This window comes from Glycine max, chromosome 8, assembly GCF_000004515.6.
Source record: "Glycine max cultivar Williams 82 chromosome 8, Glycine_max_v4.0, whole genome shotgun sequence".
In the NCBI taxonomy this organism is placed as follows: Eukaryota; Viridiplantae; Streptophyta; class Magnoliopsida; order Fabales; family Fabaceae; genus Glycine; species Glycine max.
In genome coordinates, this window is record NC_038244.2 from 3,745,152 (window position 1) to 3,763,861 (window position 18,710).

Here is an 18,710-nt window from a genome sequence, read left to right on the forward strand (position 1 = left end):
TAAAAAGAATTTATATCAAACTTGAGTCAAATCAAAGTAGATTTAACTCAACTCATTTTCAATCTTACAACTAATCATAATCAACAATATCATATACTGTTCCTTAAGAGGATTCAAATCTTGCAAAACATTAAAGTTGAAATAAAATTAACGATAATAACAAACTATTTTATATTTCCCTTTTCGATCTATTGTTTTTGGTAGGCCAACAAATTGAAAAATGTTGGAGTGGGTGACCCTCCTTGATCTGAGTTTGGATAGGCCAACGAATTATAGAAGAAAACAAGCAGGTACTACGAGCTACAAATGTTTAGATCAACTGAGTTGGCAGATTGATCCTATTATTATTATTTTACTGAAAAATAAGTTGCAATTTTGAAAAACACAGCGCTTTTGTATTCAGTTAATTAACACTGCGTAAAAAAATGTCGAGTCTCCAAAATAATTTCTCTCTTGCATAAGACTCTTATTTTTGCGAGTAACAGAGATCTAAATCCCAATCTATCGCTAAATTATGCATTGAATTCAGCCAGAAAAAATAGCGCACCAAGGCATTATTGCTGCGATGGTCCCATGCATGGGTCATTTAAAAGTATAGGACATGGATAGATACTCGAGCACTAGAAACATTATTGAAATTGAATCTCACAATATGCATTAAACTGATATCACTCTACATCCCCCGCAAGGGAAAACAGGGCAATAGATCCAAATAAATAAAGTTTTTTCGGCTAAGTTCCAAATAAATTGATGACTACTGAAAATTCTGCAGCTACTTGTGGATTGTAAATAGTGTGTTTCCCGACACAAACGATATTTCCTCTTTTCTTTTTCGTTAAGAAAAATCTCCAACAAGGAAAAGGATGCAAGAAAGCTTGCTAAGCTGGCTACAGCAATGAAAACACAGCTCTAGTCCGGCTTATTCATTCTCCAACGGTCAAACCAAACCCAAATTTGTAGTCTTTTTTCCTGTGGTCAAGCTGCAATGAATACATATGCAAACCATGTCAGGGCAAAAATGCAAAAGCCGATCAACCTAATTCAACATCCCCACCAAACTAGATTTTCATGCATACTACACACATCCCTACTCAATAAAAATAGCAGTGGAAAAAAATAAAAGGAAAATGCCTGACCTCTGCAGAAAGAATAAAATTCAGACCCATATTTAACCGCTCCTCCAAAAAAGCAGCAACACAGCCATTGGAGTCAATCTTTCCCCTAAGGCGGCACTACAATAGCCAAGACAGGATGTGCATCATTATTATCAAAGTTCAGAAGCAGGATTTTAAATGGCTTTACAGCCAAGAAATGAAATCGCTAATCCAAAATAACCACATAGTAATCCACATGATTTCTTGTAATGGACGCATGTTTTTACTTTTGTGATTCTAATCACACCTTCAACGAGGAGAGAGCATCCACACTTTTTTTCTTTCAATTTCTTATCCCGTCTGATTGAAAGTAATCAGGGGTAGGCCAGTTTATTTTTCAGCATATTGTCAAAATTTAGTTCATCTTTTTCCTTTCCTTGTAACAGAAAATAGTACTAAATCCCCATTACGATTAAAAAAATACACAAAAACTTTGGGCTCATTAAAATAGCCCAAGGATAAACACACTGTTCCTTGGTTCTTCAAAAGAAAAAGCTATTTGGCATATTGCCAAAATATTTGTATCAATTGAAAGTTGAAAAATTAGCTATGTTCTACACACCACATGTGTACTAGAAAACATTAATAGTTCAAGACTGTAGCTATTTCTCAAATTTTCACCCATGGCAGACACCCAAAAAAAGCAGGACTATCTTACCAGATAAAAATTATTAATGCTAAAGAATGATAAAACAGTAAAGAATGTTTGGATTTGGTTCTGTAGTACATATTTGAAGATGAGAAAAAGGACTAAGGATAGTATGAAAAGATGAGTAAAATTACAATGTGGAAAGTTACACATTTAGTGCACTACATACTGCTACTGGCCACTTGAACCAGTGGTATTTTTGTCTCCCGTCTATTGGAGAATGAAGTGAGCATTACATTAAGTTTGAAAGTTTTGATGGAGTTAATATGTCTGAAGTTAAATAGAGGTGAACAACGAGAGAAGTGAAACTTGAAAAGGTATCTAGATGTGATGCAGGGGTTGATAATTGACAATTTTTCCCCCCAATGCACTGATATAGATGAACAAGAAAGCTCTATTATAACCAATGGACAAAAAGGACTGATATATATGTATCAGTTCCAAATTCCAATCCATGATTGAATTCATGAAAGAGAAAACTACCTGTCTAAGGATGTAGTCGTAACCAAAGCTAGCTGTGACATCTCTTGACAAGTAGTTGCACATAAACTCAGATGCTAGAGAAACCTGAAAGGAACATTTTGTATAAGAAATAAAAAGTTCAATTGAAAACAACATAAAATCTACTATGTCATTATCAACTCACCTTCTCAGATACCTTCTGAACATAGCTTAGAAGAACCATTCCAGTGCTAGCAACTTGCCCGGTAGCAACCTGGATGAAGGTGAACAAATAGAAAGATTTTAGTAGTAATCAAAAAGGGAAAAGGAATCACAGAAAAAAAGAATAAGATAAAACATCGTAAGCAATGGACAAATCAAAAACATACTATATCCTCTTAATATTTTGTGCACATGTATATCCAGGTAGGTTAGAAAAACGAAATTATTATAATTGGTGGGTAAAGCAGCAAAATAATACCAGGAAGAACTGTCCAGCCAATATCAACACAGAAATTAATAGATAAATAAATAAGAAAGATTAATAGGAAATATAAAAAGAGGGAGGGATCAAGGGGCATGCAGCCAATAATGTATGTAGGAGTAAGTCTTAAGCCTTCATACCGATTTATCAGTGTTGTAGCGAGCAGCATAACCAATACCAGACTTCCGATGCTGACCGGCCCAAAATACCTCCCCACCCAATGATAAATGCTGTGTCACACTCTACAGAAAGACGATGTTTTCAGTAATAATTTATATGAGCTCACATACATCCATCAATTGTACCACATCAAGTAGCAGGCTATTAAGGGAAATCAAGAGTAATGCTCAACAATTTTTTAGAAGAATATACTCTAAAGCAGACCTCATTTAGCAAACTGACATAATAACAACACAACAATAATGCATAAATCCAAGGTAGCAGGAAAAAAACTGATCATAATAACAAATGTACCTCACAACAATCAATCAATTAAACTAAAGAAACAAATAGATGAGCTAACTTCCACAACTGTCAAATATTAATATTAATCAGGGTTTAAAATCTGGGATGGCGGCGCAGAGTGGCCAACCCCAAAAACTCTAGCAGGACAGCTGTTACTCTGAAATTTATCATAACTATTTTAGTTTACTATATCATGCTTTAAACACAAAATCAGACACAAAAAGATAACCAAGAAGAAAACAAGAGAAAAAAACACTTGATAAAAATTTGGGCCCATTGGCTCAATTCCCCAACCCTAACCCTTTTGTTTTGTTTGCTATAACCCTAAGACCCCAGCAGCTAAGCACTGCATCTCCCTTCTGAGAACATTTGATAGCAAATGGAAGAAGGGGAAGGGGAAGGGGCTGTGGCAACGAAAAAGCACAAGGGAAGAGGTCACTAAACATAAACCACCTCCCCCCATCTCCCAAAAAAAAAATTGATCAGCAAAACTATTTCCAAGGAAGCATATAGTGTCCACAGGAACTGAATGAAATTATATATCTAAACCAGAAGAACCTAGTTCAGCTAATGCTGATGCACTTCACTAATAGAAAATGCTGATGACAGATTGCCTTTCACACATGCAGAGCAGCCGCCCACAAAAATACTATAGTGATTAGTGGGATAATGGAATAGCCACTATGCTAAATATATTTCTTACTATTATAAAATTTTGTTTAATTATTACATTTTTCTATTTATATATTATTATCATTATGTTATATATTTATCTCAAATATATAATATAAAATTATGTATTAGTATTTTTCTACATTTTAAAATATTATAGAGTACCTTATACTATTTTTTTTTTTTGAAAGGCAAAAGATATGTTATATTAAGCATAAAAACACAGCAGTACCAGAAGTACTACTGGTGATATACAAGATGCAGAGCATCTAAAACGCCCACCATACGAGTACCTTATACTATTATAATAATATAACCTCTTTCTAGTTTCTCGCATCATTCATCAACCCCTCTCATCCAAGAAAAAATAACTAGCTTCTTTCTCCCATCAGCCGCCACCTCCTCACCAACCATTTTGCCTTGCTGGATGTTGCAGAACGAAGGATGACCAGCAGTGGAGCAAGTCACAAGTCACAGAGCCTGTCCAGCGACGGCACAAATGGAGGAGTGGCTGCAAAATCAGCTGCAATTAGTGGCACTACAGTCACAGCTCAATTCTGCTCCATGTTGGCAAGCAGAGCTACTATGTGACAGCATGATGGTGGCATGATTCTGCGCACTTTAAAACTATGCTTTCACACAACCTCAAATAAGCCAAAACCAATCAATCAGCCCGATAAATGATAATTTATTTACCTAAAAGGTAGCAACAGTAAGATATGGTTCCCATCAGGCACATGTAGCCAAACTATTATTCATTTAAAAATATCATTAACCATCAATTATCTACCTTTATTAGAATAGAGTTTTACTATGTAATATGTGTAACCACTGTACTTTTAATGTTGTCAGTTAGGCTGTCTGTTGTGTGACAGCTGTACTCTGTAACTAACTCTTAGTCTTTAGGCATTCTCTTGTACAGCTATATACAACTGACAGAACCTAACCAGCAACTGTAAAAGTAAAGTGATTAAACATAATCAGATTACAGAGTAAAACTCTACTCTGATATATCTCAAAGATTACTTGAATTAAGGAATAATGTTAATGCTTCAATAAATGAATACACTGCAGAGCAACTTATCAGAATATTGACATCACAAGACAAAACAATTCACAACAGATCATTCAAATTATAAGCTCTGACAGCATAAAACAATTCACAACAGATCATTCAAACATATTTGCCAGATAAAAAAAATACTGCAAAATGCATGCAGATCCCATACCTGAATATAACTTGCTCCTAGCAAGGCTCCATTACCAAGTTGAAATTGGGTTCTATAGTCTTTTCCCTGAAAAATATAATATAATGAAATTATAAAACAGGAATAAAACTTGAAGAGTGTTTGTATGGATAGTAAGTGAAACTTCCATTAAGAAACTCCAATGCAGTATACGTCTAACAAAATTCAAAATTTAATAGAAAGAACATACAAAAACATGACTAGGAGAGGAGGGGGGGCATTGCATGATGTGGTTGAGAAATAGTAAAGTAGTTAACCTTGTAATCAAAGTTGATCATCGCATGAGACATATGCGGCTCATTTGTGAGCTGTACAAGCAGACAAGAAAACGAATTATGGTGAGTAAAAGAGGCAAGGGAAGCACAACAGAAAACGAGCATGGGAATGGGAAGGGATAAGGGAACACCATAAACCACATACTGCACAAATAAATAGAATGGACATTCCATGGCACTTCTACTTACTTTTTCTGGTACCAATAAGTTGTAAGTGGAACCAGTCAAAAGTAGAAACCACAAAACAGTACAACATATATACTAACTAATCAAAGAAGTAGCAGAAAACCAATGGTGTGAAACATAAGAAAATTGAAGGCAGTCAGGCAACATTACTCATAATGGGCACACATATACATACCTGAGCATTGGCTTTAAAAGTGAGATTTTCGGACAAATCACACTTGACTCTGGCATTGAGCCTCCCATCAGTCAAAATTCTCCCCCAGAGCAACAACTGCAGAGCAGCAGCAGCATCATTGAAAACGCACGCTATATATATATATAAAGAAAAAAAACACACACACACAAACTGAAAGGGCATTTAAATGAAGTCCAAGTTACCCTAGGGTGATCAATGAAGGTTGAGCCAAACTCATAGTGAGCAGTTGGAATCTTAATAGTCTCCGTGGACTGAGAAGGAACCTCAGTAGGTCCCATCAACACGCTGATCAGACAACAACAAATTAATAAACAGAAGAACTTTAAACAATTGAATTTCATAAAATAAAAAAATAGAAAGAAAACATAAAGGTACCTGTGATTGAGGGAGAACTTCTGATTGAGCATCTTGGTGAAATCAAAACGCATGCCCTCAAAAAGATCTGGCTTCAAAGACACTGTCGAAAAAGAAAGAAATTAAAATGTGAGATAGTGGTAGTACAAGACGAAAATGGAAGCGATTGAAGGAATAGAAGAGCTGACTTACTCATAGCTTCGCGATGGAGCTCTTCGAAGGGAATTGGACATGGGAGGTTCAAGTAATCGACCTTGGGGTCGGCGGCGGCGGCAGGAGGAGGAGGAGGGGGAGGAGGGGGAGGAATGAGGGTCGCCATTGATGATGAGAAGAGAAGAGAAAAACAAATCAAATCTTAAAAATGTGGAGTTCTATTCTAAAACCCCTTCCTTCTCAACAAAGCTTCCACTGCTAAAACCCTAGTTTACTTTTCTCCTATGCTTATACATAACACACCTTCCTTGCGGCTTACACATGGACCCGACCCGTACCAAGCGGGCTTCTCCCAGAATATCGTATTCACCGTTTACCCCAATCACTTTATCAAATACTTAGTTTAGATGTTTTTTGTTGGTACTAACTTTGGAAAATACCTAGTTTTCAATTAATTAATTAGTCTTATTTGATGAAAAAATATTTTTTTTTTGAATGCACATTTATACGAATTAAAAGGGTACTATAAGACATTACGCAGACATATATGACTTTGAAAAAAATAATATAAGTATTTATATAGTGTTGTTATTTTTTGTCCCTTCTTTTTATAATTTAAATTTGTTGTTTTTAATTTTTCAGCCATTGCCAAATTTTTATTTTAAACTGCCTGATTTAATTCTTATACTTTGTTCTTTTTTCAGCCCACTTAGTATTTTTTATCATTTATTCAATTGCACATTTCATTTCTCTCATATTTTATTTTTGTTCATATGATAATTATGGTTTTAAGTTGTAGTTGGCAGTCGCAATTGATGTCACAGTATAAACTTTTTTTGACTTGTTGTAATTGTGGCCACATCAATTATATTTTTACTTTTCATGATTTTCTATAAGATCAAGAATTGTGACAATATCACAACCACAGATTAAAATTATAATAATATTTTTTTTTTTAAAATTCTCATTGACTTCTTAGATGCATGACCTCTCTCTATATAGTATAATAATCATTGGCAAGCATGGATTTTAGATTTAAAATTTACAAATTCTTATATTATTACAATTTTAATATCTTTTTTATTTTAAATATATATATTTATATACATGTTTTTATATCTGTGCATGTGTGTGTGCTTGCATATATTTAAAAAAAATAAGTATATTATTATACTAAAATAAATATTTTTAAAACATATATTTATACTAAAATAAATAATTTTGAATTCTTATATTTATACTAAAATTATATTATAACAACTTAACTTATATATAATTAAATTCATTCAAATAATTTAAATGCTAGGTATTCCTAAGGGTGGATTATTATCTAACATGGCCCCTTAATGTGCAAGTAGAGGAAAAATTGAATATTTTTACCCTTAAACACAAATACCCATTAAATTAACTTTTTTAATCAGTAATAAATTTGAGCGCAAATCCAAATCAAAAGATGGATCAAACAAAAATTGATGATTCACAGATAATTTTTGTCATTAATAACTATAATCATCCATTTTGTTTTTATACATACACATTTAATCATTTATCGCATTATGCCCACAATTTTTGAAACAACACCAACAAAGGAGATCAATTTTAAAATTACACTAGAAGATGTTGTATAAAACATTTTTCTTTGAAGTATGATGTAAGAAATGGAAAATGAGAGAAATTGTTACAGGAGGAGAACACACTTTGTCACACTTGTGAAACTAAAAATAAAAACATTAGAAAATAATACAAAAAAAGTGCAAATTGAAAGAGATAAAACAAAAGAAAAACCATAAAAGTTAGACAGTGAAAAGAAGAAAGAAAGCAAAGCATTTAAAGGTATTGATAAATAATACATTTGAAATTTAAAATGGAAACTAATTCAATTTAAATAATTAATAAATGATCAAAAGAAAAATATGAACAATCTTAATTACATATAAATGATTTGAAATAATTAGAATTAAACATTTAATTGTTGGATTACTTATAATTAACTAAAAAAAGACAAATTCAGTAATACTAATAATTTTTTCATTAATTAATTATAATACATTTTCAAATAAATACATTCAAAACTTTTTATCAAAAAAGTAATTATTAAAAATTAATATATGAAAATATATTTAAAATTTTCTTATTGTAAATTTAATCACTACAAAATTAATATCTAAAGATATACTAAAACCACATTATTTTTTAACATTTTAGAATAAATTGAATTTAAAAACATATTTTTTAATATAGTATAACTCATAAAAAAGACTTGAAGTATAAAAAAACACAATTATAAAGCTTGAGTTATAAAAAATATTGCATATTTCATACCGTTTAATTGAATTATTTTTTTAATAATCAATAAATATATCAATATTTAAATGTAATTTATAATCAAATCATATTATTATGAGTCACCAAATGATGAGTCTAATCTGACACATGTCATCCCAACATATTTTTATATACTCAAATTTAGTATCATAATAAATAGATTATTTTATAATTTTAAAATATATATTAAAAATCACAATAATATAAACTATAGAATTAACCCGAGTTATAGCATTAATAATTCGAGCCAAACCAACACGTGCATTACCTCCGCAGCAGCAGCATGACTCGACAGTGTGGGAGAAAAACAACCACCGAGCTTTATGAAATTTAGTGTGGACGCTACATTCCAGGAAGAAAAAGAATTCGGTTTCGCTGCCTGTATCCGGGACTCTAAAGGGTATCTCATCTCAGCTATATCTTTATGTTTCCAAGGATTTCCAACACCTCAAGAAGCAGAATCCTATGCTGTCCTATCTGCAACAAATTGGATCTCAGACCTTGAACTCACCAATATAATCATTGAAACATTATAAGTCCTGATGCCATCCACTCAAAGCATTTTCATTGAGCTAAAAAATTATCTGATCTTCATAGCTGTAGTATTCAGTTTCTGAGTAGGCAAATCAATCAAGTAGCTCATAGCTTGACTAGAGCATTTAAATCTTTTGTGCACAAATTTTTTATTTTAGTCCTACTTGTATTGAACACTTTCTTATTTTTCCATGATATAATATAAGCTTGTTTCCCTAATTTTTTTTTTGACCTTTTTCTTAAATGCCCGTGACACACCATAAATAATTTCATATTAAAATTGTCAAAACAAAGTAAACTCAACATCTTGGTTTTCTTTTGTGTGTATAAAGGATATCTCAACTAATGATCGGAGAATAATCTCTTCAATGCATACGATTAATAAAGTGCGTTTTACTGCTACTTTCTATTTCTTTTTTCATACACGGACCAAAAATCAAACTGCAATTAACATACATAAAAAGGTCCAACTATCTATTAATTGCGTCAAAGTATGTTGGTATTTTATTGCATTTAACATACATAAAAAGTAAGTTTTTATTTTATTGCATTTAACTCACGCCACACTAGTAAAATCACTGGGGTCTAGTGATGAAATTTATCGTAATTTGCATGAAATCATCAAACCTGAGTGCGATCATTATATATATATATATATAAACCCACCCATAGTAGTTTGTTAGATCGTCAGCCGGATAATTTTTACTACCTATTTTTTATGACTGACGTTTTTTATTCTGTTTTTTATTATCTCAAAACGATTTATTTATTAAGTGAAAGACGTTAAGAAATTTGAGTGAAAATATTGAGAAGATCACATCACACAACAATTATTAGTAATTTTTGAAGTCAAGATCAAGTCAAATGTTAGAATTTGTTATATAGTCCATACTAGCAGATAAACAAATATGCCCTACCAGTCTATAAATAAAGTGGTCATTTTTTTCTTGGTTGAAACACATTTGCACAAAATTGTTGTAACACCTAGTCGCCGAATATCAGTTTTCTAGCATTTATATTCTTCAATTTGTCCTTTTACATTTCTTGCAATTTATTACCGCATTTATTCTCTTGTGTATTTTATTTTTATTTCAGTTTTTTTTTCACATTTGAAGATTTATTTACAAATATATATATATATATATATATATATATATATATGAATGTAAAGACTATACAAAATTATAATATCGATTATTTTTGGAATTCGATTGACAATCAATTTAATGCTTTGTGTTCGAGTATGCATTTTTAAAAATCAGACCTACGTGCCAGAAAGTTGAAAGCAGAACGTTGTTGATTTATCGACAAGAAATGCATTAGTTGATTTAAAATGAAACGGACCAACATCCGAGGAAGCTTAACAATCTTCACAATAAAAAATGCATTAGTTGATACAAACCATAATTCCCTCGTACAACCTATAATAGATTCATAAATCATTAAGCCAACGAACGTTCACAATAAAACTAATTTTAAACCCAAAATAAATTCTTTAATGAAACCAAATATTTAACATGATTCTAGATGATGGAACATCAAAAGAAACAGAGACGAGGGTGAGTGTGAGGGAGATCTGTCTTTGAACACAAATATGCCAAAAGGAGAGAAGGTTGATACACTATAAATACCTACCCTCCTACTGTGCTCTGTTTGGGGCTGATGATACTTGGTGCATTAGTGTGATTAGAAATATAGGCATTTGGGAAGCTGGGGTTTCAATGGAGGTGATAGCAAGGTAAAGACCAAATAGCAAAAAATTGTAATCAGATTGAATCGAATTAACCTAACCCTGACCACTGCAACAAATATTGTCCTAATATGTTGCATCCACGACCATGGTTCTGAGCAGCGTCACAATAATCAAAGCACCAGATTGCTTCATTGTATAGAAGCACGAAGTGCTTCACCGCAATAGAAGCACTAAACCAAACACATTAAACTAATTCCAATAACAAAAATTAAGACAAAAGCAGAAGCAATCAAACTTAACTAAAGCATAATTATATAGCTGTATGCAAAATCCGATTGAACTTAACTCAGCGCAAAACAAATAAGACAGGGAGAAAGTACTTTAACAAGTTATGAAGAATAACATGAAAAAAGGGGGGAAATCAACGGTAGGACTTCTGGAACCTGGCGCGAGCACCGCGACCGCCGAACTTCTTGGGCTCGCAGCGGCGGGGATCGGCGACGAGGAGGGTGCGGTCGTACCTGACGAGGATGTCCTTGATCTCCTTCTTGGACTGCTCGTCTACGTACTTCTGGTAGTAAGCAACGAGGGCCTTGGCTATGCTCTGCCTGATGGCGTAGATCTGGGAGGTGTGACCGCCGCCCTTGACTCTGATGCGCATGTCCACGCCGGCGAAGCGGTGGCGGCCGAGGAGGAGGATTGGCTCGAAGGCCTTGAAACGGAGGATCTCCGGCTCCACCAGCTCGATCGGGCAGCCATTGATCTTGATGAGGCCTCGACCACGCTTGCAGTAGGTCACTGCCACCGCTGTCTTCTTCCGCCCGAAGCACTGCACTTGCTCGATTACTGCTGCTCCTGTTGCTGCTGCTGCCGCCGCCGGCTGCGCCATTTTCGCCACTCACCAATTAGGGTTTTGTTTCTCTCTCTCTCTGTCTCTAACTGCCGATGGATGCCTGCCTATCTCTAATTCTCTCGTCTCAAGCTATATATATTTCACCCACCAATTAGGGTTTTTCATATTGCTGAAATTCCCAAATCGCCCACTCCTAATTACGCCACGCCATGTCAATATAATAACTAATAAATAATAAATAAATAAAATAATTTAATTTTCTCTCTGATGGAAATAATAATTTTATGATTAATTTTTATAAAAATTATCATCTATAACTATATATTATATAAAATATAGTCATTCGTGATGTCTGTCAGCACACGTGACACCCAATGGTTTAACTAGATCTCATACAAAATCATAAAACAAATTAAAAAAAAAATCAAAATATATATCAAATCAAAATTTTAATTAAGGCTATCAAAAAAACTTCAATTACGATTATCATATAATTTTCATTCATTCTTTAATTCTCCAAATTTTATCATACACATCTCTTTGTATCATACATTTAATTATCGTAAACATTTATTTATATCAAAATAAAAGATCATGGATGGCAGTAGTATTCCTCTAAATTTCAACTATGCTGCTTATTTCTTTTACCATTTGCATATCTTTTTTTAAAACATTTAACATTATAAATTTTATTTTTCTTACCTGGGAATGTCAGTTTCAAAAGTTATGGAATGATTGAAAAAACGAGTAACTAAAAAATTGATATTTTTTCATGTACCACGTTACAAATTTTATCATTGCACATTCATCGTCTACAACTTATATTCAATTGGATGGGATTCAACTATAGTGACAGACAGAACCCAACTCTGGAATTTGGTTAAAAAGAACTCGTGACTCAAAAATGCAAAGGTAACATAATTTTTCTCTCTATTTCAAATTATTTATGTTTCTCTAACATGATTCTAACTATTTTTTTAATTGCTAGCAAAATCAATGATACAATTTCGAGTGACCACCATCGTAATAGATTATGCCTTTTTTAGGTTGTAATTAGTTATTATATTTATTTTTCATTGTATTATAGGTTTCAACAGTTAATCTAACTTATCGTTCTATGATTTTTTTAGGAGTTCTTCTATTGGAGACAAAATATAGACGATGAGTTTAATAAAGAATTAAAAAGTAATCCAAAAAGGTATACAAATTTTCTGCATAGATCGCATGAATAATATTGTTGAATAATTTTGTTTGTCATCAATTACAAATTCTATTATTTTTATTTTTTTCAGGGAAATTACAAATCGCCCTAAAATGCAATTGTTGTTCGGTCTCCCAATGAATGAAGAATTTTATATTATTAATCCTTTGGAAATTTGTAACCATATTATTTTTCTCATATTTTAATGTATTGATAAATAAGTTTTTAGCTTATTACCCGAGCACTACACGATTTTTCTAGTAATATTGTAACATTGTATTTTTATTAATTAAAATATGTGTATTCATGATCAATTTCTTTTCATTTTTGTTATAATCAAATTACTGAAAATTGACAATGGGACTGTGTGTTTAAAATAATTTATTTTAAAACATGTAACGTGAATAAATTAATTTGAAGGGGAATTGAGTTGACATATCAATCGTGATATCAATTTTGGATCAATAAGTAATATATAAATCATGTTACTTACCTTATTGATTAGTAAACAATTATTCAGTCAACTATCAAATTGTAAATAAATTTAACATTTATTATTTATCTTATTTATTTCTAATTTATATGTAAATTGAAGAAAGAGTATAAATAAAAAATTGAATTAGATTTCTCCTGAATTTATTTAAAACTTAGTGTTAAAAGAATATTTCCCAACAATAAATTGATTAATTTCAACTTTTCATTATTTTATACATTGAAATGTAAATTGGTCAGTCCGCTACCCAATTAATTTGATTAGATTTATTACTTACCTAAACCATTTTTAATTGATACGTAATATTTTAGAAATGATATAAATAAAAAATTGAATTGGATTTGAACAAATTTTATTTAAACCTTAATGCTTAAAGGATATTGTCCCACAACTGATTAATGTCATGTTTCCATTATTACATATATTGAAACGTAATTAACTGTTCAACCACTTATTCAATATGTTTGGTGGCATTTATTGTTTATCTTATTTATTTTAATTGATATGTAATATTCTAAGAAATGATATAAATAGAAAAATAACTGAACTTGAACATATTTTATTTAAACCTCAATGTTAAAAGGATATTTCCTTATTAAATTTAATATTTTGATGTTTTTCTTATTGCGAATGACATGATTCATTTTAGGAAATAGAGAAAGGATATAAACCTTAATATTAAAAGGTTATTCCCTTATTAAATTAATTAATTTCAAAGTTTCCTTTATTACGAATGACATGCCTCAACTCTAGGTAATATTTGTAGAAAGGATATAAATCAGAGATTTAAATGCATTGAGATAATTTTTATTTAAACCTTGATTTTTAAAATAATTTAGACGTATATGTACACTTATTATATCAATTACATAATTCACTTTCTCCTTTTAAATTTTAACAAACAAAAAATTCGTATACAGAAAACCCAAAATACTTCAAGGAGAAAAGCATTTTGTGTCCTACCTCGGATGTTGTATCAGAAGTAAACAACTACATGATGAGTAGGATTGCAGGAGAGAAAATAACATTTTTGTGTTTTGATTCAGTTTGTGTTAAGAAGAAAATACAAAATATGAGTTAGAAACTTTTTCATAAAGATATTAAATGAAATTAATTGTTTTGAACTTCCTCCTCATAAGCTTGATTTAAAGGTTGAAGTACATGTAATGCTATTGAGAAATATTGACCAATCAAATGGATTGTACAATGGTACAAGATTACAAGTAAGGAGGACGGTAAAAACATGTTATTCAATATCAAATTCTTACTGGAAAAAAAGTTGATGACATTGTTTTCATACCACAGATGAGGATGCGTATGATTATGATTCCTTGCAACCAAATGCTACCAATAAAGTTCCAGCAAAGACAATTTCTTATGTTGTCTCATTTGCAATGACAATAAATAAATTTCAAGACTACAACACTTTCTTCATTTTGACTATATATTCCAAGACCTGTGTTTACCCATGGAGAATCTTCTTCAACATATGTAGATGTGATAAAAAAAAATGTCAAGATTTATGATAAAATTGGAAAGAATTTGATCAAACATTACTTAATTTTGTAATTTAGTTTGGCAAATCTCCTGCAACATATAAGTTATGTATTTTCTTTAAAATAATAATAACAATAATAATAATAATAATAATAATAATAAAGACACATAAATTAAAAGAAACATTTAAATTGAGGCGGATCCAATGAAGGCTAGTAGGAATGACAATTGGGTGAATCTGAGTCTCCCCATCCCCATCCCACAAAAGGCATGAGTTTAGATATAAAGGATGAGTTTGAGATTTAAATATTGATCTCCATCCCCATTGGATTTGGATATACTTGTGAGTAACACGTTACACTATCTTTTATAATTTAATTTATTTATATATTTTAAAATAAATTATATGTCAAGTTATTAGTTATATTTTAATTTAAACAAAATATATAATAATAAATAAAAAAAAGTTAAGATAAAGAATTGAAAATTAAATTAAATTATATTTTTAGTTAAATGTATAGTTTAAGTTTTCTATTTAACTATTTAGCTAATTAAATTATTTTTAAGAAATTATAAAAATAAAATCTTTGATATATATATAATTATGTATGTATATGTTGTTAAAAAAATATAATAACGGTGGATGCGAGTATGGATATAGGTATAGTTTGTTAAAAAATTTACATAATATCCATGTTCATATCCACATTTGATCAAAATGAATATTCCTCAAGGTTGGAACATACTCACACATTTAGGGTTAGTTATCTTGACTTAGGGCAAGTAGGGGTCTTGCCTCCCATCCCTCCCTTCCCTTAGTATCCTATGTGTATATATAATATGAGATAAAAAAAATCAAAATAAAAATTAAAAAATATTAATAAAGGAAATTATATATGAAATATATGTTTTTAAGTTGATATTTGTTTAAATTTTTTATGGGAGTAGATCACATATCTAATTTTATCCATAAAATCAGTAATGAATATTTTTTAAACTTATTATTTATTAAATAACTATTGATTAGAACTTAAATATTTAAATGATTATGTAAAAAAAGAAAACACCCTCCCTTTAATTCAGTCGTGGATCCGTCCCTAACTTAAATAATATTAGTATAATACATAACTTTTGATTTCAAAGAGTAATTTTAAGTGTCAAATCTCTTTGTTTATAAGGTGATGATTTTTTGACATATACATGATTGTGTAAATTATAGACATTTTCAAGCTGTTTTCCAATAAGAACTATTCCTCTAAATTCAATAAATTTGCTCCAATATGTGAAACTTAAGTGTAGGTTTCTACAAAATTCTAAATATAGATTTCTTTTGTTTTTTAACCAATCACACATAAAATTATTCTACATGAAATCACACATTATAAATTTTCACAAAAAAAAAAACACATAATTCTAAATTTAGAAACTAATTATGTCTAACATATAAAATTTTATAGTAAAAGATATAATTTTTTGTCTTAAATAGTATTTTATATATTGGGCCAGCCCAACAAAAATAGTCTCGCTCCGCCAGTGTATTTAATAATAGATTTGACTTTTAAAAAGTAATAAAATAGATTAACTAACTCTCATTTACCAAAAAAAAAAAAAACAAGTAAACAAACATAACAAAAAAATAATTTTATTTGGAACCATGCTCAAATTAAGAAGCCATCACTTAGATTATTTACCCAAATTAATTGTCCTTTTTTGGGAATCTTTGGATGCTACAAGTGTTATTAGAGAAATAAAATGAGTAGTTCATTGATATGAAAATCAGGTTGAATGCAAAAATTGACAATTAACATTTGCCAGTACAATAGACTTAACCTATGCTTGAAATTTCAATCTTAACAATAGTAACATTAGGTAGTTGAATCCTCTGATAGAGAGGTCTGCAATTCAACATTCACGGACTTGAAAGAGTATGTCGCTCTTGTTGTGATGTTGTTGTCATCTTTAAACTCTGAATTCTCATAGCATTCATTTCACAGCCACACTGCCATTCCCATGTGTCCCCTGCTCTACTTAGAAGTTAGAACTTGGGGGAATGGTGTTTCTTATAACAAGAAAGAATGATTCTATAGTATGTCTATATTTTCCTACAATATGTTCAAATTCTATTATTATTGTTTCCTCTTCCTCTTCCATGACCATAATTGATCTCTATACCTTCACCTGCAGTAATTCATAGTAGGCATGGGATCCATCAAAAGGAATATGAATATTCATGAGGTTTAGTATACACGTACTATTTTTATAGTCTGACTAAAGCTAGAAGATGCCAAATAGCGAAAGCGAGAAATTAGGGAGCTGAAAATAAAATGTGAGGGTGACCTTAATTGTTACAAAACCAACTTTGTCTCCACTAGTAGTTCCCAACTAGGAATGTGTAGTCACTTGTTCAATACAGAAGTAGCACACTGTTGGGAAGGATCCTGGCTTTCTGTCTCTTTCAGGTTTACGTGTATAACTCCAGCTCCATCCGCCGTTTGTGGACAACTTCCTCGTACCAAAGATCAAACACACAGCCACCAACTACTTGTGTTCTTGGGACTCCATTTTTAAGGCTACAACAAATCATCTTTCACTCTTCCCTTCTCATCTCAATCTCATAGACGACAAAGAAAGAAAGCAAGAACATGTACATGAGCTATGCAAAGATTGCTTCAGCAAGTGGCTTCTCTGACATGAACCTTATCATCCTAAAAGCAACAGCCCCAGATGACTTGCCTCTGCATGAAAAATACATACAACACCTCTTCAAACTCTTGTCCATTTCGCCATCAGCTTCACTCTTCGATTTGGGACCTCGCGTTGCTGGCGTGTTGCACTCAAGTGTCTCATTCTTCTTCACCGTTTGCTTCGCTCTGTCCCCGGAAACAGCGCCCTCTGGACTGAGATCTTATGGACACGTTCCAAAGCCTTGATTTCTCTCAACCCTTGCCATTTCAAGGATGATTCCTCCTTCTCCTGTCCGGTTCCCTACACCAACTTTTTCATATCTACGCACGCCTTCTGGATGAAGCCCTTAACTGTGTTGCTTTGGAAGACCAAGAAGAAGAAGAAGCCAATATGGCTGAAATGGGTCGAGTGCTTGAAATGTTACCGCAACTGCAGAGCCTTATAGATAGGGTGATGGAGTGTTACCCTGTGGGAGTGGCAGCGCCAAGTTTCATTGTGCAGGGTGCCATGAAACTCATAATTCGTGACAGCTTCGTTTGCTACACAAAGTTCAGAAGAGAAATAGTGGCGGTTTTGGACAATCTACTTGAGATGCCGTACAGGAACTGCATAGCTGCTTTCAATATATACAAGAAAGCAGCAGCGCAAACAAATGAGCTTTATGAGTGGTGCAAGGCAAAGGGTTTGTGTGGTATGTACGAGTACCCTTTGTTGGACCCAATTCCATACATACAAATCAAGGCTTTGGAAAGTTTTCTGAGTGGCATGTGGCAGTTGACATAGTTCTTCTTCATCATCTTCCCTGCAATCTCCTTCAGAAGGACAAGTAGAGCTGAGAAGAGACGTTGTTCACATCAAAGGTGAAGAGGAGAAGCCTTTGATTGAACTAGAATTGTAAGAAGATAATGGGGATGTTAGTTGGGAGACACTGTTGGAAACCTCTATTAGTTTTATTAGTTTTAGTCATGCTTATCAGAGGGGCCTGTGCAGCCTGTTCTATCATCGGGAATTTGATATGGAACAACATAGCTTTGATGCAAACGAAGGGCACTATCACGAGAATGCAAATGACACATGGAGAATGGCAGTTTACAACCCCTTTTCTGAGCCGTATTAAATTTTCCTTCCATTTGTAAACATTCGATCCCCTAGT

General features: G+C 32.0%; 2 protein-coding genes across 2 annotated transcripts; both read right to left on the reverse strand.

Moving 5' to 3' along the window:
- Nucleotides 1-632: 632 nt before the first annotated feature.
- Nucleotides 633-6,671, reverse strand: LOC100816352 (mitochondrial import receptor subunit TOM40-1). The gene is made up of 11 exons (XM_003530883.5): nucleotides 6,316-6,671; nucleotides 6,145-6,226; nucleotides 5,952-6,054; nucleotides 5,749-5,844; nucleotides 5,370-5,420; nucleotides 5,095-5,160; nucleotides 2,869-2,970; nucleotides 2,450-2,518; nucleotides 2,287-2,370; nucleotides 1,137-1,232; nucleotides 633-980 (listed from the first exon to the last, which is right to left on the reverse strand). The coding sequence occupies exons 1-11, from the start codon at nucleotides 6,440-6,442 to the stop codon at nucleotides 924-926; spliced, it is 933 nt and encodes a 310-aa protein (XP_003530931.1). The 5' UTR covers nucleotides 6,443-6,671; the 3' UTR covers nucleotides 633-923.
- Nucleotides 6,672-11,123: 4,452 nt separating this feature from the next.
- Nucleotides 11,124-11,864, reverse strand: LOC100816874 (40S ribosomal protein S16). The gene has a single exon (XM_003530884.5). It carries the CDS (start codon nucleotides 11,715-11,717, stop codon nucleotides 11,250-11,252), a length of 468 nt encoding a protein of 155 aa, XP_003530932.1. The 5' UTR covers nucleotides 11,718-11,864; the 3' UTR covers nucleotides 11,124-11,249.
- Nucleotides 11,865-18,710: the final 6,846 nt, after the last annotated feature.